Here is a 22,621-nt window from a genome sequence, read left to right as displayed (position 1 = left end):
TTCTCTGTTGATCATTATTGCCAAATGAATTTTCAGACGCGAACTGGTTCAACAAGTTTACCAGTTTTCGCCAAATAAAGCAATTCCTGTATTTTATATTGCACCATTGCTCGCGTATGGGACTCTCTGACATGTGCCAGCTGCAATCCAATACTCTCCCCGAATACCAGACACTCACGCATTTCAGACGGCGCTAAACCAATAGGTATAGCTTGCAAAGGATCGGATTGAACCATAGTTATTGGCGTTTGGTTCAGCGGTGGTACAACAGTTGGTGGCATTTGTGGTTGTGTTGTCGACGCATGCATCACTGGTGGAATTGGCAATGTTGAGGCGGAGGATATGATTGGCCCGTTATGTACGGTAGCCAAAGGAGTTTCGATTTGTGGGTCTGGCCCTACAGCTACGTCATCGATATTGATACTCGGTATTGCAGCACGCCTACGTTGCGGACGGTCAGCAGTATCGGACTTTCCATTGAACATTGGTGGCTGTTAAGAGAAAAATATTTATATGACATATGTATGCATATATATGTATAGTTTATAGGTTTCTTACTTCCTCTTTTGACGCCGCGTATGAGAAGCTTCCCTTAAAGTTATCAGTTAAATTTGTTGTTTCTTGCTCAGCAGGATTGATCGCTTCGGTTTTTACAGGTGTTGTTGCTGTTGTAACACCATATAAATTTCCTATTGACCTTGAGGCATTCAAAGCACATCTTCTACTGCGCTTTCTGCTGATGACGGGTGCAGGTTTCATCTGAAAAACAAATATGAAAACACCTTTTTATAGTCATCTTTAACATTTTAAGGCTACTTACATTTGACATGGAATCTATATCTTCCAATACTTTCGGGGGGTCAGCTACTGATTCAGCTGTCGAGAGTTCCGAGTCTATTTCATTGGCTACTAACCATGCCTCATCTTCGTTTCCCGCTTCGCACACTGACTCACATAATAATGATGGCACAACACGATCTTGTCCTACTTGGGCTGCTTCCAGGTCATCACCCGCTGTCAGTGCCTCCTTAAAGAGCTCATAATATTCCCAAGCTATTAGTGACTGCAATCCACTATCTTCCTTTAATCGGTTCTTTTTATATGTTTGCAGCATGTTGCGATATTTAAGATCGCAAGCCTCTGCTGTTAATGAAGAATCGCATAATCCTTGCCGCCTCATCTCAGTAGCGATTTCAGACCAAAGTTCTTTTTTCTGGCGTAGGCGTTGTTGAAATTCTAGTTGCCTTTCGAAACGCATCTGTAACATTAATCGCGTGCATTCCGGTGTCCATCGCGTTTGAGCTTGTGGTGACTGCAGTTCACCATTTTCGTTGCTTTTATTGCATTCCGCACCTTCATTATCACCATTTTCAACAGCAAGCAAAGCACCTTCGGCCTCTTCTGTTTCTGGCTCGATTTTGCAGCGCTTCGGTTCCATTCTGCTAAATACTTCTGTTAAAATTTGTCGATGTTTTTAAGAATACCCTTTTGATGGATTACGATTTTTTACACCAGCTATCAACGCCAAAGAAGAAAATCGCAACAAAATCTGGTTTTCTTCTTTCCTTTTCGTTGACGATGCCAAACAAAACCACAAAATAACAACACCAACAACACCAGCATCAGCAACCAGGAACCACCACTAATCGCAATCGCATTCAACTGTGATGCCACCATTTTGGTGAAACTGTCAGTTACTGCAACAGCAAAAAACCTAAAATCAGCACCAACTTGATGCAAAATCCGCATCACGCAACTTTTTGACGCAGCAGCAGATAGCAGACCCAATACAAAAAAAATAACTATATAAAAAAATGTAAACACGAAAGCAAGATGACAACAAACGAGAAATTGAAATGCACATAAACCCAGCAGTAAAACTACTGAAAAATGCATAAGAAAATACCTTACAGTCAACTACAAAAGTCTACGTACAGAGTTTTCCACAAGGTATTAAAAGTTTTTTTTTTTTTTAATTTCTATCGCTAAATAAAAAAACATGCACTTTGAGAAAACCTCTCGTAAATTTAATAATAATAATAATAGATTGGTGCTTAAACAATTGGCGCGTCAAGCGCCAGCAACTGTCAAAAATCCACATGCCATAAAATTTGTTTGAAGCAACCCACAATAACGTGGCGCTAGCGCCGAGTAAATGGAATTTTCTTTTTTGACAGGGCGTTACGTGTTGATGTTGGATGCAGAAGACGGAAAGAAAGAGAAAGGACAAAAAAGTGAAAGAGGAAACGAGAATAAAAACGAGAATAAAAACGAGAGGATTTGAAAAAACGTCAAAAATTACGCCGCGTTGATTTGGGGATAGCGCGCTGACACTCGTGGGCAATGGAAAACGCAACGCTTAGCGCTTCAATGTAGGGACTGCAGTTAGGCTTGGCCGATCTTCTCCTCCGATTTGTGGCGTGCGCCTTGATGTTGTCACACAAAGGGTAGTCACCTAACCCTCTCCCCTACAAAATCCTCGGCTACCCTTTTCACCACCTGGACGAGGGTGGTCAGACTGCAGCTGGGTATTCACGTCGATGACGAACCAATTCCGATGGTGAATAACCGGCAAATCCTCGGAGTAACGTTCGACAGTCTGTTCTCCTTTTTCGCGCACGCAACCACAATTGTCGGCAAAGTGCAGATCCGCAACAAGGTCCTCAAGTCGCTAAACGGCAGCACCTGGGGCAAAGGCAAAGAAACGTTGCTGGCAACATACAAGGCAATTGGCCGACCGGTTCTAAACTACGCAGCGCCAGTGTGGTCGCCGGGAACCAGTATGACGCTGTGGATAAAGCTACAGACTTGTCAGAACGTCGCACTCCGTACAGCGACAGGGTGCTTTCTGATGTCGCCTGAGCACCACCTACACATCGAGGCCCAAATGCTCTTCGTAAGGAAGCACAAAGTGAACACCCTAACAGACCCCTGCTAGAGGAGGAGCCTCCGTCCAGGCACGTTAGGGGGCACCGACGACGTACGGACGAGCGATCAAGGAAATTCATAGGGAGTTGGTCCCACCTACCACGACTCCCGGCCTATGAATGCCGTGATCGGAGCCCAATCACCACCTGTGGCAGAAACGGAGCTTCAACTGTCAAGAGAGACCCGCGTTATCCTGGCCCAGTTACGGTCTGGATACTCTAGTCGCCTCAACAGCTACCTGGGGTCCAGACTCGACCCCAATATCCCAAATGGGTTTCCGGCATGTGGAGACTTCCCGCCCGGCACCAACTACCTCTTTATATGCTAGCTCAATCCCACTCAGCTAACATTCCTTTCCCTCTTGGGGAAGAGGTGGCTCCTAGGGAACCATTGGAAAATGAGGAAAAATAACAATTTACTGATGTTAACTGAGCTGTTTGAGCTGAAATATTTATAACCAAACTAACTGAAACCGTTGAAGTTTCTGTAGGTGAACGTAATTGGGCCAGAGTAGCGCGAGTCTCTCGTGGTTGTCGAAGCTCAGATTTTGCAATACATGGAGATTGGGCTCCGACAAGGGTACTGATAGGTAGAATGAATGAATGCCGTCGACTACTCCTCGATACGCCGTCGAGTCCAGTGATTGATCGATGTACGTATGGACCCCGTTCATGTACCTGAAAAGATGCCTTCTGAGAAGCTCCTCCTCAAATAGGGGTCTGTTGGTGCGCTCTCGCCTGTGACATCCCACCATAAACTGCATTTTGCTATGCTCCCTTATGGAAGCATTTAGGCCTCACTGTGCAGGTGGTGCTCAGGAGACATCAGAAGATATCCTGTCGATGTCTGGAGTGCGGCGTTCTGGCAAGTCTGCAGCTTAGTCCAATGCGTCCAACTAGTCCCCGACGAACAAACAGGTGCAGCATATTTCAGAACCGGCCTGCCAAATGCCTTGTCTGTTGCCAGCAACAGACCCATAGGATCTGTAGCATTAAGCGCGGTAGCAGTTTGGTAAGCTAAATTTTTAGCCGGACCTGTCAGGAGGATGGCACTCTGAAAGCGCTTAAAGCTTGTGAAATTATCTACTGTGTACCTAGTGGAGTATGATAATTTCTAGCCCATCTTCCGTGCTTACCTATATAGTCAGAGAACCTTTATAAATTTAAATTTATAAACGTTCTCTGTTCTCGTGTGAAAGTTGCTCTCTTGACCTCTGAACTGAGCATAGGGGTCTGTGCTTCTTGGTGGAATGTTTGGGGCTCTATGGTTTCATTTCTCTATTGAGATACCTCTCTTAGTCGAAGAGAATCTCGGCCTTGAGGTGAATCCCTGTGTCAAAGGCGCTTCACCATACAAAAGGACACGTCTAATGAGTGATGAGTAAGCAGGATGACTTTACCCGAGTTTGCTCTTGGCCGGGGCCTTCTTGACACGTCATGAAAAGTTCTCTATGTCAGATCGAAGAGAATCTTCTTCGTCAACATAAGCCCCGAGTAATGAGTTAAATTTGTATTCCATAGCAGTGGAGGACAACGTTTTCTTGAGGTGTGCTTTTGAAATCTCTGATTACCACAAGTAAGCCTTCACAACCTTGCATTTAAAAATTTCACTAGGGTGTCGTCCATCGCATAAAATTCATAGCGTCGGTTATGGAATCTATTTTATATAATTTTTCAAAAAAAAAAAGTTTTGAGTAGGTTTTATATGATCAAAAGCACGATCCAGGTTCCTACGGCATCATACTTGATCAACTGCATAGGTCTACGATGCCAACACTTCGCTGATTTATTCCTACTTATGTGTGCTGTTTTTGAAAGCGCTTTATTCCGAAACCTCGCAGTGTGTATTCAGCGTTTCAGACCAATCAGTGCCTCTTCGTTTTTGTTAACGAGGCAGCATACCCAGAGAATATTTGACTTCAAATCAGCATGCCTTCTGCAAGGGCAAATCAATAGAATCAGCTTTACACACTTTTGTAGAGAGCATTAAGCAGTCTTTCTCGCCAGAGGACTACGCAATTGGTTCCTCCCTTGATATTGAGTGGAGTTTCAATAACTGCTTGTCAGGACGTCAAGCCCGACTTCGATAGCACTTTTTGGGTCGTTGTCTTCTACGATATGATGGATGCTTTGAAGACAAGCAATTGTCTGGTGCTGAAGACATCGTACGATACTCGGCTAAAAACTGTGCTGCCAGCTGCATTTTAAGTGAAACCATAATTCAACCAATTTTGCTGTATTGTACCCCTCTTTGATGGAGCGCACTAGAAAATGCCACCAACGTTAAGTAGTTGCAAAGATCTGCCTTAAGCGGAATCACTTCTAATCCGACCCGAATCGACCAAAGTCGATACTCCGCAACCCATATTCTCAATAAAATATTGGGCGTGGTGTAGTATTTGCATTTCTTTACGGATGCATGAAGTTGGAAAAAGGTAGGTAGATGTGTCTTCTGCAAAGAACTCTCCATTAACCTTAAGCTGCGTTTTCCAAGCGGAAGTAGCCGCTAGAAAGGAAATAAAGGGTTGACTTCTCTTTAGATTGCATCAGATTACTTGGCTCTGGGGCCAATATGAGTTGGAGGGCACAGCGTTGCCGCAGGTAACATGGCATGGCCGCTAAGTTAGTAGGACAGCACTCTCTTGGGTAGTTGTCGTCGAGTAGGGAGAGATTTGGGAAGAGTTGCTTGTGAATTTTTCATTATTTAGCTAAGCGAACGCAGGATGACAAGGTGGCTAGGTTCTTTTTGCCATAGATAGCCCGGCGACGGATAAGAGAGCACTTAAGACTAAATGTAAATAACTCACATCTCTTTTTACTGGTGGGAGTTCTAACTGGCGTTTTTTTTAGCGCAAGCCCTCAGTATTCACCTTTCAATTGACACTTTCTCTTATACATATGTATGAATGTATTCATATACGAATATAGGTATATACATATGTAGGTATGTCCGAAGATATGAACTGAATTAATTGTATGGCTATACCTAAAATAGTCGCATAAATACCTCAACCTTGCCTTTGCTACGCACCAATAGTTAGCAGCAGTTAATGGCTTTTGCCATGCGTAGATTTGCAATCTGAAGATCAATGCTGGAAGAGCAATCAAAGTGGCAACTAGAATGGGTTCTCTGTTTTGTTTTGGCCCAGAGTAGAAACAATTTATTTCGCTGAAAAAAATCCCCCTCTTTGGATACAGACATATGAATGTAGGCGTTTATATGTGTGTATGTATGTCGATATTTAAGTAACAAGTGGACATTCTCGTGCTCAAGCAGATGAATTGATACCCATACATATATACATGCCACATACATTTATACAGTAACTCAAACAAGTGTTCATATGTTGATTTTTTTTTTTTATATATTCATAATGATTTCGAGTTAAATTTAACCAAATTCAAACAAAGTTTCAAATTTTATAAAAAAATTTCGGAAAATTCAACAAATTTGTATGAAAATTTTGAACTGTTTAACAGCAATTTTTAGCAAATTTTTGGATATGCCATTTTATCGCCCAATCAAATTTAAACTAAAATGCAAGTTTCAAGTGGCCAAAAAATATGTTTTTTTTTGATGACGGCTTCAGCTGTTGTTTTCATATAATAAGTGCAATTTATATAAAATAACGTTGGTTTTTTGAAATTTTTTTGTGAACGGTCTTGCGCATTTTATTCCATACGAAATTCATGAAAATTATTAAAAATTTACGCGATTTCGTAGTTGTTGGAAACCTTCCAATTTTTTTTTTTTTTTTTTTTTTATTTCTATCAAACAATTAGTTAAGTTTTTCGCAATTTTGTATAAAGTTTAAGACTCTTGGTTTTATTCATAAAAAATAAAGTTGGTGTAAAGAGGTTTATAAAATGACGTTTTCATACATTTTGCAGTTTATAAATCTTTTTTTAAAACTACTTTATTTTTTATGAAATTTTGATTGAAAAAAGCAAAATATTAAAAAACATTGGCCCGTATGCATAAAACCGAAGCAAATGCTTTTTCTTAAAATTTCAGACCCTTTACTCGATTTGTTCAAATAAGCAATTGCTTAGTTTTTATGCATACGGCCCATTGTGTTAAAAAAAGAGTCAATATGTGTGAACACTTGTTTGAGTCACTGTTTGTGCGTTTGTATGTACAAATGCACATACATGTGCATGCCTAAAACTGCATCTTCTTCCGCCAATTTGATTTCTGTTTCTGATCATCCTCATTTTCGTACATTCCAGAATACATGAATGGTTGCGAAAGATGCCAATTTCCTATAAAAGATGCGTCGGTTTATGGTCAAGTTCAGTTCCGATTGCAATTTAGAAGTAAACAAATCGTATTGTAAATATTTTTGAACGCTACTGCCAAACAAAAAAGTTCAGCGACGCGAAGGTGTTAATTTTTCCCAAGAGCTTAGTGCTAATTCTAAAGTAAACAATTCCAACCAAAAAAACATGGCGATGCACACTGTAAAGGTACGCTCGCGTCAATGCACCCAAAACAAATACATATGTACGCATTCTGTTGTGCTCTAATTAATATTTGATTTATGTATTTGTACTTGATATGCGCAGCACTTTTTGATGTTTGCAATTATGCTGCTTTTGCTGAAAAACTGCCGAGTAAATGGATATCCTCAAGCAGCCAAGGCCACAGCGCGGGCCAGCGCTGATGCGGTGGTACGTTGGGATTTCATGCAACAAAGCAAATCAAAAGTGCTTAGGTTATTTCTTACATTTTTATTTGCGAATTTAGCAATCTATTGGAGATGGTGCAGGCGCTGTTGCCGTGGCATCTTCCGAAGCCGACACTGATCTTAAGGGTTCGGAAACCTTTGGATTTGGTTATTATCCGGGCATCTATGGCGGTGGCCTATATGAAGGACGTGGATTGGGCTACGGCGGCTATGGCTATGGCGGGCGTTGGGGCTATGGCGGCTATCATGGATATAGTGGATATGGAGGTTATGGTGGTTATGGTGACGGTTTATATCGCCGTTCCATCTATCCAGTGTGGGGCTAAGACTATGTGACTATGAAAAAATATTCTTATATAGGCTTCATTTCACAAGGGGATTTAAAAGACATTTAACATGTTCAACGAAAAATAACGTTTAAAATGATTTTAGGATATTTTTAACTACACCGAAACACTTTTGAACGAATAGAAAATATATATGTAAAATTAGTTCATATACATAATTAGCATCACACACTGCATATCCTCATTTTAACCGCTATTTTACATTAAAAAATTCGAAACTTCAAGAAATTACGACGGCTCACACGTCTTGTTAGTCTCCTAATTATGTATTCCATATCGAAATAAATAAATTTTTATTAAAACTGCAAACAGTGCTGTCTCAGAGATTCTATTAATAGGTTTACTTTTACATTTTCGGGCTAGTTTCAGGCAAATGAGTTTAAGTACGAAATGCTCTCACAAAAGTGAATAAACTGCCCAAAAGCACGGCAACGCAAAAACCCATTTTCGTACCCGAAATTAATCACACAAAATTTTTAAAATTAAGATGAACGTTCACTTGATGTTAACACGTATCAATCAAAGAAAAACAGCTGGATATTCCACATATTTATTGGTTAGAACTTTAATGTTTGAAATTCTTCGTTTTAGAACGAAGTTAATCAGAACAAATTGTTAGTAATTTTCATTAGAGTCTGAGTGCCTAATTTCTTTAACTAAATATTTGGCCTTTAGCAACTTTAGCGAAAGCTTGACTTATTCCATTTTATTCATTTTAGTGCAGTTTTAACAAAATTTTCTTGCTAGAAATCTTTTGTTACATTATTTTATTTCATTCCTTTGATTGTACATGTTAAATAAATGCTTGATTTTAAAAAATATTTTTTTTTTTACATTGTTTTATTTTGAACTTTTTAGTTTTATTCTATGCTAGCAGACCCGGCTAACTTCGTCCATCCCAAAATTAAAAGCATAATCAGTTGTGGCTTTGCAAAAAATAAAAGAGTTTTTTCTAGAAGGCAACATAGTTTTTCCATACACCCAAAGTGCTTCTGATCCAAATTATTATTTGGAATTTAAGGGTAACATTGAACCGGTAAGCATACAGCACTTGCCGATAAAGTATTTAAATGTGATAAATAAAATATTATCTGAATTCAATAGTTTTTTCTTTCTTAAAATTTAGTAATTTCTATTATTGGGTCAAAATGACACAAAACATTATAGGACGGGGTAAATTCCAAACACTGCAGAAGGGTTAAAGGGGTTATGTGAAAAATTCCACGCCTATATTATGTGCCACGCCCCCATTTACAAACCCTTTTATATATACCTTACTATAAGCATCTGCCATAGATATCTCTGCATACCAAATTTGATCTGATTACAAATTTGCAATCCTAAAATTGCAAAATTTAAAACCACACCTATAAGCTTCGGCGATTCTGTTCAAAAGTGATAGGGTAATAAACAAACAGACATTCACATTTATACATATATGTATATAGATAACCCGGACATAAAATTTTTATTTAGGGCTCACTCTTCATTTATAGTAGGGTAGCCCATGATGCTAAATCGTGATTTTCTCGAGCGCCATTTTGACCTATTGGATTTTGAAGATTATATGATTGGAAGAAAAAGAGGTCTGTAATGTTTCTCCTTCCAGCGGCGGGTGGAGGATCCACTGGCTTCCAAATATGTAAAAAAAACATAGTGAATAAATCAAACATGTTTCTGATGACGGAGATACATATGCTAATCTGCCGGCTTGTATGGTGGGGGTGGGCGTACGGAACAGACAAGAATGGGTGAAAAAAATTTACTCGAGCGCGTCAGATAGTCACAAGGGATGTTAAGTTGGCCCGAATGAAGTTCCCATTCAATAATCTGTTGGTCTTGGCGAGATATATCAAACGGCTGAAAATGTTTAAATTCGAACAATAACCACGCTTACGTCCATATAACGGTAATTTAGAGAAATACGAAATCATCGATAAATCGATACATACCGAAGGTAATGTATTGAAAATTAATGTTTGCAATAATTCTTTAGCAAAAAATACGTTTATGTTCAAATTCTGTGAAATGGGCATGGTCCCGCCCACTTATGACCACATATTTGTATCTCGGTAACCGTTTAATCAATTTGTACCAAACTCGGTGCGATTATTGTACTTTCCACATAAAAGCAAATCGTTGAAAATTATATTTGAATCGGACCAAAATTGCCCCCATTTTTCATATAACGGTAAATTTCAGAAATGCTTAAAACTTTTATATCTCGAAACTTAAGGACTCTAATTTACTCAAAATTGATACTAACAACAATTCCTTGAAAAGAAGTAACATTATTAAGGAATTTTGGCAAATGGGCGTCATAACCGCCCATATACAACTTATAAGTTTATCTCATTATGTCTAACTGAACGTTCTATTGAAGATGTTTGAAACAGGGGTAAAACCACCCCTGCTTATCTCGGTAGTTTTCGGAAAGGTGGAAAAACTGTTTTGAATACTTGCGCCGGGTGTTCGACTCCGCCCGAACTTAGACTTCTTTACTTGTTCGGTCATGACTTCATACCAAGATAATTATTTTGACTATACAAAAACTATATAAAATAAACCCGGTTTATCCGGGTTTTTATTAATTTCAAAATCGGCAACCGGTTTTTATCAAATTGCAATTTTTGGAAAAACTCGCAAAATCGGTTTTGGAAAAAAGGCGAATAATCGAATACCCTAATGTAAACCTCTCTCACCTCTCTTTCCCTATTCTTTCTTAATACTTTCTCTAGACCTAACTAACATTAACAATGAAGAGGTAAGATATGCAGGTATTCGTGTACATACTTATCTACATATTTCACGTCTAACGTAATTCGAACCAGGGATCTTCTCAAAGCTAACATATAATAGCAAGCACCACTGTACACCCAGAATTTCATACAATCATTAAAAAAAATTGTATGTAAAATTTATTAAAGAACTACTTTTCTTGTTAAAAAATTTCAAAACGCCAACATGGAAAAACCGAAAAAGACTTTGAAAAAATCATATTTCTTGTTTGTTAGTGTAATAAAATCTATTTTTGAATAATTAAAGGGAAGTGTAGATTTAATAATAAAAGGCTAAAGATCAAATTGCCTGATTTGCCTCAAACTTTATCATTAGACAACGGGCAACATTCGCGACTAAATTTCATCACGTCCAATCAGTCGCTTTCAATAGCAAAAAAAATTTAGGTAAACCCAGCTTATCACTATAGACTTGACTATAGCCACCGTTATCATTATAAACAAACAATATTTTGGGGTTTTTAAACATAAACAACCCACACACGTATAGAGTTGTTTTGAAAGCACAAAATATATTTTTAATGTTTAATTTGCAAAATTGTTATACCCAATGCATGAAGCGATAGCAGTATTTATGTATTATTACACTGCATCACTAAAAAAAGCTGCGGTTTTTCCGCCGGGATTACAAAATCTACTATATTTGAAGACGTCTACCAAAATATTTCCGAAAAATATTATGCATGAAAATATTCAAAAATCGGTACAACGGAATCGTAATAACAAGATTTTTGATGCCGTGTTTTAACCTTTTTCAAAGATTTATTTACGAAAAACTTTAATACTTGAGCCAAAACTATTCTGAGTTAGACTTATGGAGTATTAGTAGAAAGGTAAATACCTTCACTCTTTTTCATTTCTGTGCAAAAAAACTCATTCACTTCCCATTTTTTATTTATTTTTTTTTTTTTTTTCAAATACCAACACATCTTAATTCAACTTGGAATGACGCTCGTTCATCCTACCGTTATCTTTCAGCCTTTGAATGATTTTATTAACAAAAAAATGAAAAGAGTGAGAAAATACCTTTCTAATGATACCCCACAAGTTAAAAAGCAGCATCAAAAATCCCATTATTACGATTCCGTTGGAAATTTTTTTAATTTTTTTTTTTTTATATTCTTTTGCAAATTTTTTAAACCTAAACCGTTTTGTCATTTGAGGGGATTTTTTTTTTTTTTTTGAATCTTTAAGAAACTATTTTGATTCATAAAAAACTCATTTTTGGAGGTATTTTTCAAATCAATCCAGCTCACGTAAGTTTTAATATTTTTCAGAAATATTTTGGTGGAAGTCTTAAAATATAATAGATTTTATAATTCCAATGGAAACGCAGTTCCGGATTTTTTTTTTTTTTTATGGGGAGTGATGCAGTCCAATGTTCATATATAGACATAGGCAGTATTGTGGCCCTATTTTTTTTGTAAGAAAGCTTAGATTTTATTGAGATATCATAACAGTGGTTTTGTGTAATAGCGATAGAATGCATCCTCTAGGAATGTATTTTTTTAGGTCTGAAACATCTGATGTTTAAGTGGCGATGGTTGTATATTAGAGTGGTTCACAATAAAAAGTGTTAAAATGTTAAGCTTTTACCCCATAATAATAATAGACTGGCGCTTAAACAATGGGTCGTATGCATTAAACCTAAGCACATTGCTAACCACTGCACCACAGCAGCCGCTCTCACCCCATAAATTGAGGTGTTAAAATTTTTGTTCGATTTTTAAACAGCGGAATCGTGTTTCTCGTCTCAAAATCTATAATATTAGTGTAATAAAACATACGATTTTTTTTTTTTGAACAAGTCCGGGGGATTTTGCATGTTTTATTCGAAGAACGCAATTTTTGACCGATTGTTTTAAGGTCAAGGAGTAGTTGTGGGTCAATGGCAGTATTTTTCCGTGAAAGAGAATAATATTAGCTTTCAAAACTATTTTGTTTCATATCAAAATATTGCTTCTGTCGAAAGCGCTACGATTAATTGGCATGAAGTGTTAAAAAAGCACACTGTGTGCCGTCGAGTTAGCTCGAATATTTTATTTTTCAATCGAGAAATGTAATTTTGAAATTTTAAAATTACAACAGTGTATTTTTGTCAGAAACATATGATTTATAAAAATATAATTTATTTATATACAATATATAATATAATATAATAAAATGACTATCATACTTGGGCGTACAAAATTTTTGATTCTTATTTCCCCCCCAAAAATCAAGCTTTGAAATTCTGTATACAGGAATTGATAAGAAATGAATTTAGTAGGTATGTATTTTTTATAGAACACTTAAAGAAAAAATTCACCAAAATTTAAAATTTTTTCTCAGAAGTATTTTTTGAGTATACAATTTTATAGCCCATTCAATTTTAGTGTAATAATGTGCAAGTTTCAAGTGCCGTTAATTTTTTATAATTTTTTTCCGAAGGTGTGTACCGCGCCTACTGAATTTCAAAATATGTAAATATTTTGAGGAATTTTAAAAGAGCACTTAAATAGGGAAAACTATAGGTAAAATGGTAAATGGGGCACGAAAAATTGAGTTAGTTAGACGGGTTGGGTAAATAAGCGGGGAGGTACTTAAGAGAGAGATTTTCTTCAGATTACATTCAAAAATTCACATTACCCAAAAATGTTGTTGGTTACTTAAGCGGGATAGGTACTTAAGCCAGGCACCACTGTACATATTTACATTTTTATGTCACATCCATAATTATGCAACTCCAGAGGACCTACACATTCATACATACATACATACCCTGGGTACAAAAAGTTCGATTATTAGGCGGTATGTGTTATGGAAAGTATAATTGTGTACACGTTTTTCAAAATTACTTGTATACATACAGAATTATTATTTTTCTTTTTGGTGATAACCTTCCAAACTGGTCATATTTTGCTTTATTTTTGGTAGCTTGCTGCTATAAAAGAATCGAATGCCTCGGAAATTTATTCAGATTTATTTAAAATTTTGAATATTAAACAAGTGAAAACTTCTCTTATCAATTAAAATGGCGAAAGTTATGGTAATAGCCAAATGGCATTCAACATTATTCCATTATTCAACTATTGGTTTTGTGTGTTACTTTTTTTTTTTAGATAACCTTCCTCGCTGTTTGCGTTGCTTTGGCTATGGCCTATCCAGCTGGATATGGTGGCTCTGGCGGATTTGGTGGGCAAGGTGGTTTTGGCAGCGATAGTGGATATGGCCACCAAGGAGGATCTCATGGCCAGAGCGGATTTGGCGGTCAAGGTGGACATGGTGGACAACAAGGTGGTTTTGGCCAAGAAGGAGGATCATTTGGCGGTGGACAGGCTGGATTTGGCGGTCAAGGTGGACGTAGTGGACACCAAGGTGGTGTTGGCCAAGAAGGTGGATCATTTGGCGGTGGACAGGCTGGATTTGGCGGTCAAGGTGGATATGGCGGTCAAAGTGGATATGGCGGTCAAGGTGGACGTGGCGGTTTGAGTGGTAGCCATGGCGGACACCAAGGCGGTTATGGTGGTGGACAGCACGGTGGTCACTATTAAGTTTGAATGTTGTACATATGTACATACATACATGTAAAAGTATTGAACATTTGTGCACATACATATATACTTAAATATGTATAAACATTTACCCTACATACATATGCATCTGTGAATAAATTTAAGACCTAAATGCGAACTGGCCTTCATATTTAGTTAATTAAGTGTAAGTTAGTAATACATATAATAGCAGGAGTAACGGTATAAGAGTAGAACGCCCCGCCAGGTTTTTCAGGTGTTCAGCGATTTTCACGTTTTCGACGTGTGTGGAAAGCGATGTCTTTGGAAAACGTGGGTTCTGTCACCAAAGAGAATCCTCTGTATTTATACCTCTTTGATCAGACCCATAATCAGCTATGAGTCAGTGGTATTGGTAGAACAGACTCTCAATCTATAGCGTGGCAAATCTTATTGCTAAACTTCAAAGAACGATTGCCGTGTGCTGTACGGCAGCTTTCTCTACAAAACCTAGCGCCCCTCTTGGCGCACTACTGCAATTGTGTCTACATACGTGGGGAAGCCTTAAAGACAACCAGCATCTGAGCCCCTGTGTCTTTTCAATGCCACAGGATAGTACGCCACCATTACCTTTGTTGAAGAGATGCGATAATATGGAGTACCCTGCGGCTGAATGCTGGTTTATTACCAGCACTGGAAAACAAAAATTCCCGCCAAATATTTTCAATAGTCAAATACACCGATCAGCTGATTACTTGCTATTAGGTTTGTTCGTCGAAAATCCAGCAAGAATTATCCAACACTCAAAATATCAGAGAGTAAGAAAAAATTCTCTCAAATTCTCTGTCATGTTGAGAAACTTGCAAATTTCTGCACGAACGCAAATTTGCAGGAATTTGCAAGTTTCGCTGCCAGCTGGCGTCCACGGTTGCATTTCAAACATAAAAAATTGTTATATAATTTTTAAAATTCTTTCGGATGGCCAAAAACAGGATATACATGTATATTTCTTGTTGTTCTGACTTTCTTTAACATACATTTCAATTTCTTCATCGTACTAGCTGTCGGGTTTCTTAAATCGACTCTGGTTGCAATTGCATTCCGATTGCGAATACCATTTTTTCAGCCGAATTAAATTCATATCATTGGAATTAACTAAATTAATTATATCAACAATTATTTACTTCCTTTTTCATAAAAAAATCGCTCGTGTTTATAAATTTTTAAATTGAACGAACTAATTTATTCAAATTATTGTAAACAAAAATGCAACCATGCGCCACAACCACATGTTTTTCGTGTTTGCAAATTCTTGCTGGCAAAATTTTTTCCAGCAAGAATTTGCAACTTCTCTCTCACTTTGCTCTCACAATTTTTGAGAGTTGGATAATTTTTTGGTCTGCACGAACGCGATTTGGGCAAAAATCGTGATAATTCGTACAAATTCGTACAAATTTTTTGCTCGACGAACAAACCTAATTTCTGCTAGTTTTGCGCAAGGCCTTTATCAAGGCGAATTTGTACAAGGCGGTGATAACAGAACACAAACAAAAATTACAACAACAAATTATACGTGCCTTAACAATCAGTACAAATCCAAATTACAACAAACACATAATTTTGACAAAAGGTACAAATTCTCCGTGAAATCAGCGGACCCGATAACACCACCTCAAGGCGAATTTATACAAGGTGGTGTCGATGGCGAATTAAATTCTTCCTGATAATTATCTGCTAGAAAAGAAAAGAAACAAAGCCAATATTTCTGTTAATTTTGCGCCGCTCTGCGCTCACGATCCTAAATAGTGGTGGACTTCTGGAACAATTTCTATTAAAAACTAAAAGTGGTGAACTTCCAACCAATTTCTACTCTACTACAAATTACCAAAATCTACCCAGTGCTCTTTTTAAATCGTTTATTCTTTTATGATCGTTCTCTGCTAAAAGTGCGATGGCAACTCATCACTTCGATTTGGCAATCAGCTGTTTTCTTTTGACCAAAACAAATCGATCGTTGATTCGCTTTTGTGGGTCTTTTTCTCAGACGGGTTGCAAAACGTAATGTTTATTAAATAACTATAATTGGATAACAATCGCTTTAATACATATATTTAAAACATTGCAGAGTGGGCGTGGGCCACCAACTTCATCATGGCTATGTTGACGCGTCGTACTTCACCCGGTTCACCAAAGGCTTTTCAGCGTTTCCAAAACTGCATTGCCTTTCTATGGCCGTCGCTTAATTCCGGGACAACTCAAACAAATTCAGTGCAGCGTAAATCGACACAAATGGATGCAATCGATTGCTTAACAAACGAATTGGTAAGCCGCAACTCAAAAAAATGGGATGAGCTGAGAGATTCGCTTACTATGAAGAGTAATACACCGGATCTTAATGCAAGCAGTTATAGCGAAAAGAATGAATTAGAGTCAATCAGTTTCGGTCAGAATGTGAATATTTTGTCCAAAGGTGTTGTGACTGATTTGCAGGCTATTCGTTCGCCACAATTGGGACTAGATATACGATCGTTGTCTCAAGCACAATTAGACAATTTGTTGCTATCTACTGTAGAAATAAAAAATAAACCCGATTTTCTGTACCTAATCAGGCAGTGCGTTCGTCATCAGCAGTTGCCATCCAATGAAGTGCTGGTGTCTTGCCTTAAATACCTCATGCAATTATGCCGCTTGCAACAGATAGAGTCATTGGCAGATCTGTGTAAATTACGTGCTCATCCACTTATAAAAGTATATGCCAATTTTGCGCCTTTCAAAGCCATGGCGCTCTGGCGCAGTGGCAGTGCGGATGTAGCTTTGATGACTTTGCACCGCGGCTATAGTGATTGTATTGAAACGGATGAGGGCCGAAGAATGGCGCGGAATGTGTTTCGAACCATCGTCGAGGAAACTTTGGCACAGAAAAGCGAGGCTGTTTTAGTTTCGCTAATGCAAGTGGCACGCTCAATTTACATTGAGCAGAAGGATATTTTCGTTATAGCGTGCGTGTGGAAGCAATGCTTTGCAAGTGAATGGTTTTGTGATCAAAAATCGGCTACCGACCTCTATGAACATTACACAGAGTTGCAACAGCTTGTGGCAAAGAGGTAGGCATATTTATGTATGAGATTTATGCGATTTACTTTAACATTTCCTTATTTCTAAGATCAAGTTCCCTTTCCGCATCATTTATACGAGCGAATAATATAGATGCCGTTCATCGGCTTATTGAAGCTTTTTTGCAAAAAGATCAACGCGATGCTTGTGCTAACTGCCTTAGCATATTGTTTAATCACCAATGTAAGTAATCTTATAAATTTTGTTTTTGATAAATAAAACTATAATTGAATGCTTCTTCTCATATTTCAGATCTACGGGGTGACTTGAGAGCGTGTGCTGAGATCATCAAGTCCTGTAGCGAGTTGGATATGCCGTTGAGCGAAGTTCAAAATGAACAGTTTTTGAGTTTGTTCCTCAATCAGCCGGCAGCCCTAGGATCTCGAAATATCGAAAGCTATCAATCAAAACCAGTCAAAGAATATCAATATAAATTTTAATTCCATTTGCAAGGATGCAACAGTTTATTAGAATTAAACATAGGGCGTTTTTTTTTAATTAAGGAAATCGAATTTTAGTGTTCGTTGTTAAATCAGTCACGCATTCTGTACTGAGTGAAATATCGTAACGTTGCACGTACAATTATTCATTACGTAAAGATCTTAATAAAGCAATAAACTGTTTAATGTTGTACTATACTACTTGTTCTCTTTATTATCGAACAGATTTGAATTAAACTTTTAAGTGTTTACAAAGTAAGCAATTTTGAAAATTTGGTTAAGAATCCGGTAGCTCTGTGACCCCCATGCAATCATTGCATCGGGTGATCAAATGTCGGTAACAAAGCGCTCTCAGACATTGTTGACAACGCATACGTGTCCGATATTTTGAGCAAATAGCACACCGTTGTCGCCGCTCTAATGTCTTTGACATTAGCACTAGACCCTCTGGCATATTCAATTTTTCTGATGGGACAAATCCTTTAGCGGAATCCTTTTTTGCTGCTTCACAGGCTTTCACCAGAAGTTTTTCTGTCGACTCACCCAGAACTTCACACACTTGTAACTTTTGTGGGAGTGTGAGTTTGTTCCTTTCATGCAACTGCCTTTTGAGTTGCATTTGTGTAAGATAAAGGCCCAGGTCTCTTTGGAATTCACGTTGCGTTGGCGGGCTCTTGGAACCCGGTGCAGAAAGCTGCATCAATATCCACGCATTAAGTGCAGCAAAATTCAGAATACGATAAAAGAATGTCAAAGTGTAATTGGTGTTGTTTTCAGGCGCTCCATAATTCGTATTGAATGTTTCGATAACTTTCCCAAACCGGTCACTTGACTTCGTACTAAGGGTAAAGAGGTGCTCAATGGCCACTTTATTTGGTAGTCCACTTGATAGGAGAAAAGCAGCCGCACCTCCAGATCTTCGTGTTAAACATCCAATCTCCGAGTATAACTTCTGTTTTGTCTCGTCAATAATTAAATCTTTTGGAACTTCTTCAGATTCGTCTGACAATGCACCCACCAAAGACAACTGCCTCTCTTCCAACTTGAGTGCTATTTCTGAAGATGTAAACAGATCTGGCAAGATAATATTACGATTGCTCCCCTTAATGTCTGTTACCAAATGGAGTACCGTGCGTTCAATGGTCTTTTTCGATACCATCTGATTTGATATTAGCGCATTGCATATATACAAAGATTTAGCATCACATAATATAGTTAAATGTGAGTTTTCTTGGCCATCTTTCATGTCTACTATCGAATCGTTAACAAAACAATTGCCACTCGGGGAATAATAGGATCGGCAGTTTGCTAAGAATCGTTCCCAAACATCTGTTATTGGCAACAAATTGCGGACTGAGCCCCTCTTAGAAGACGGTGAGCCAAAGCTTATATATTTCGCTAAAAATTCGAACCGTTTCCAAGTCATTGTGGCTCGAAAAATTGAGTTCCCTAACTCCCAAGTCCACAATTCGTTTAACGGACCAGGTTGCGAGGTGTTTCGAAATATACCACAAAGGTAATTCAAACCAAGCCATGCACGCAGCTCCACAATATCTGTACACTTTTCAAATGATGATTTTCCCTTGAGACTTCGTATTTTTTCATTAGTATGTGCAAGAATGATAGCCAATATACGCTCATCCAGAAGCAAATACCAAGCTTCTAGCGCATTTTTAATCTTCGTTGCGGGACCCTTTCCGGTTGGCGCCTGTTGCAATACCACTGAATCAGTTGGAATAAATTGTTTGTATAATGTTTTATTAGTGCTCCAAACAATTCCGTTGGGTGCCTGGAATTCGACAAACGTTTTGGCCCTCTTACTCCTGCTAGGTATCGGCATTGGATTCGATTGTTCTTCTTCATGCTCATTAATGAATTCAAACTCATTGTATTCTCCTTGAAATAGTGGCACTAATAGATTTTCTTCCTTATCATGAAGCGGATCATCACATTCCTGTTCCTCGCAGTCAATGTCGCTAAGAGATTGCTTTACTTCATCTTGTATATTTAGCTCACTGCACTCTGCATTTTCTGTAACTATGGATATTTCTTTCAAAGCTTGCAAAGATAGCTTATCATCTTCATCGTCCGAATCACTCATTTTGGAGAGCTGTTCATCCGTATAACTCATATTTTTAGTTTTATTTAATAAATTTGCAAGCTTCCCAGATGCGCTTAAGCAACAAAAAGATTAAAGGGTTAAGAGGAGTGTTCGCGTGGTAAATAACTGGTACAAGTTATTAAAAAGTAGCGTTCGTTTACGCAAAAAACTTGAAGAACTTGCACGAAGAGAGCATAATTTTAACATTTTTTTTTGCAGGCTAAATATTTTCCCAGCACCAATTTGCAACCAGGATTGTGGTACATGAGCATGATTAAGTAATAATTAATTATTGAATCATGGTACATGAGCTCTGTTCATGTACAAAAATAAACAGCAAGTTAATTTTCGATTATAGCTCTCAGGGCCTGTTTTTCAGTACCAGTTTAAACTTAGATTAAGTAAACTGAGTTTAAATTGAACAGCTGGCTGACATTTGATTGGCAGATCTTAGTTTAAACCAGCCAGATCGGGCGTTTAAACTTAGTTTAAACCACGGCCGTGCACTGATAAACTGGCCCTCAATGAACTTTAATTAAATAGTTTTATTTTGGCAGTTCTAACTTTTTCTAACAGGAAAATTGTTAAGGCCTGTATGCAGCTCTCAAGAAAAGCAAAAATTCCATATAAAATGACGTACAAGAAATGGCTAAGAAATTTTCTTGAGTCAAATTTCCTTAAGGCAATACGCAGTTCTTAAGAAATTTATTACGCTTTCTACTACGGTTTTCTAAAGTTTTTTGTGAAAAAAGAGCACAAGGCAACCCAGGTTTGCAACAGAAATATATGCTCGTTCCATTATTTCTTGAGGAAAGAGTGAGGCAACAGGCTGTGAAGTATGAAAACGTCAAAATTCCTTGGACACAAACACGAAATAATTGCAATCTTTTCTTGACCGTTTTCTTGAGAGCTGCATACAGGGCTTAAGGCAGTACGCAGTTCTTAAAGAATTTGCTACGCTTTCTACTACGGGTTTCTAAAGTTTCTTGTGAAAAAAGAGCACAAGGTTACCCAGGTTTGCAACAGAAATATATACCCGTTTTATGAAACTTGCACGACGGTCGATTTCTTCTGGTGTGATTGAAGTTGCTTATGATTGTCACTGTGTCATGATTTTGTTGAAATTTTTGTAAAGTTGCTTACCACACTTACGATTGCTATACATTTTGCTTCCATTTTTGTAAGATTTTTCTAATTTGATATCTTCAAACTGAAGCACCAAAAACGAACCAAACTCCAAACTCAACAATTTTCGCGTTTTGAATACCCCCTCAATTTGGTGCGAAAAGCATCAAATTGGCAACAGTGAATGTAAACAAAAGTATTTTATGATGTCAGCAATTGGGTAGATGCTGTCAAATCGACGAAGAGAGGGTTAGCAGTCCCTGACTGGCGCGATCTTTATTTTCTGGATCTTGAAGACGACCGGTAAACAGACAAAGCTAAAAGGTCCTACAAACTCATTGATTTATCGGCCAACAATTTGACCAACCAATTTAACGAAATTCTCTACAAACGCACCAACCAGCTGGCCGATTTCATTTAAGTAAGAGTTTTTGAACTGTGAACAGCACCGGTAAACTTTTAAGCTATGCTAGGAATGCTTTTAATTTTTATGTATTAGTTATTGATACCGCCCCCGTTTTCACAAATTACACGCATTTTCACTAGCGAAATGACCAAAAAACAAATGTTAACGTTAATGCGCCTTTAAAAAAATTAAATCGAGTTTTAGGTTGTCAACTTGTCTACACACAGAGCAACAAGTTGACCAATCTGCCTCAAAAATCAAAAATTTTTGATTTTTCTCCAACCTGACGAACAACTTGACGAAGGTTTGCAAACTTGCCTACACACGGCTTATATATCACCAACTTCTAGCGGTTGGCCAAATGGTTGGCTGTTAAATCATTGCGTGTGTAGGGCCTTTTATGTAATAAATCGATTCAGGCTTATCGATAGCAAATAGCGACATCGAAAAACGTTTAATCGTTTTCTTTCCAATATGAACATCCGCTTCCGGAATACAGGAAAAACTCGCATAACGCTGATTGAAATATTAGCCGCCTTCGCTTGAGTTCATCTCCGCCAGCTTAAAGAAAATTTTGTATGCGAAAGCAACAACAAAGTTAGCTAGCAGCTTTGGCGAGTTTGGTTGTACCTAATTATTTTCGTACACTTAACACGTCGCGAAACGAAAGTGGCTATTGTTGGGAAAGAGATTCTATTCCGATTTGTACGTCGCTGGCTTTTGCCGATGACATCGACATCATCGGTAACACAACCACGAAGTCTGTTCTGCCTTTTCCCAAGTTGGATAAGGAAGAAAGCGAATGGCTCTGGTGGTAAACGAGGACAAGACGAAGTGTCTCCTGTCATCAAACAAACCGTCAGCACATTCGCACCCACGTCACTTTTGACGTTGAAAGTATTCAACTCGGAACCCGCTGGTGGTAGAAGAGGAAGGCCCACACTGAGATGGAAAGACCAGGTGGAGAAAGACTTGGCTTCACTTGTCATTTCCAATTGGCGTCAGTTGGCACAGAAGAGAAACGACTGGCGTGCTTTGTTGAACTCGGCCAAAATCGCTTAGGCGGTTACAGCGCCAAAGGAGAAGAATTTATAAATCTTATCACCCATAAGAATTAGGCGAGAAGCTACGCGAAATACCTCTCCAGAGTTTGCGCTTTGATATTTATATTTAAAGTATTACCC

The 22,621-nt window shown here is 38.1% G+C and overlaps 5 protein-coding genes across 5 annotated transcripts; 3 read left to right on the top strand and 2 right to left on the bottom strand.

Annotated features, from left to right (window-relative positions):
* On the bottom strand, positions 1-1,701 carry LOC118743305 (the record flags this gene model as incomplete). Its single annotated transcript, XM_036475897.1, is given in 3 exon segments — positions 1-491; positions 559-759; positions 821-1,701. Coding segments are annotated over 3 exon segments (1,278 nt in total). The 5' UTR covers positions 1,439-1,701.
* Positions 1,702-7,216: 5,515 nt separating this feature from the next.
* LOC118743304 (glycine-rich RNA-binding protein 3, mitochondrial-like) lies at positions 7,217-8,273 on the top strand. Its single transcript, XM_036475896.1, has 3 exons — positions 7,217-7,394; positions 7,494-7,598; positions 7,675-8,273. The coding sequence occupies exons 1-3, from the start codon at positions 7,374-7,376 to the stop codon at positions 7,939-7,941; spliced, it is 393 nt and encodes a 130-aa protein (XP_036331789.1). The 5' UTR covers positions 7,217-7,373; the 3' UTR covers positions 7,942-8,273.
* A 5,348-nt stretch (positions 8,274-13,621) lies between these two features.
* LOC118744037 (glycine-rich cell wall structural protein 1.8-like) lies at positions 13,622-14,432 on the top strand. Its single transcript, XM_036476795.1, has 2 exons — positions 13,622-13,788; positions 13,862-14,432. The coding sequence occupies exons 1-2, from the start codon at positions 13,774-13,776 to the stop codon at positions 14,291-14,293; spliced, it is 447 nt and encodes a 148-aa protein (XP_036332688.1). The 5' UTR covers positions 13,622-13,773; the 3' UTR covers positions 14,294-14,432.
* A 1,780-nt stretch (positions 14,433-16,212) lies between these two features.
* LOC118743303 lies at positions 16,213-18,003 on the top strand. The gene is made up of 4 exons (XM_036475895.1): positions 16,213-16,309; positions 16,377-17,355; positions 17,415-17,548; positions 17,618-18,003. The coding sequence occupies exons 2-4, from the start codon at positions 16,403-16,405 to the stop codon at positions 17,803-17,805; spliced, it is 1,275 nt and encodes a 424-aa protein (XP_036331788.1). The 5' UTR covers positions 16,213-16,309; positions 16,377-16,402; the 3' UTR covers positions 17,806-18,003.
* Positions 17,987-20,048, bottom strand: LOC118743302. Its single transcript, XM_036475894.1, has one exon. It carries the CDS (start codon positions 19,934-19,936, stop codon positions 18,083-18,085), a length of 1,854 nt encoding a protein of 617 aa, XP_036331787.1. The 5' UTR covers positions 19,937-20,048; the 3' UTR covers positions 17,987-18,082.
* Positions 20,049-22,621: the final 2,573 nt, after the last annotated feature.

The sequence above is a fragment of the Rhagoletis pomonella genome, unplaced genomic scaffold (genome assembly GCF_013731165.1).
Source record: "Rhagoletis pomonella isolate Grant_MI unplaced genomic scaffold, Rhpom_1.0 Rhpom_scaffold_00007, whole genome shotgun sequence".
NCBI lineage: Eukaryota > Metazoa > Arthropoda > Insecta > Diptera > Tephritidae > Rhagoletis > Rhagoletis pomonella.
The sequence above is the reverse complement of the archived record's forward strand: the minus strand, read 5'-3'. Positions and strand labels throughout refer to the sequence as shown.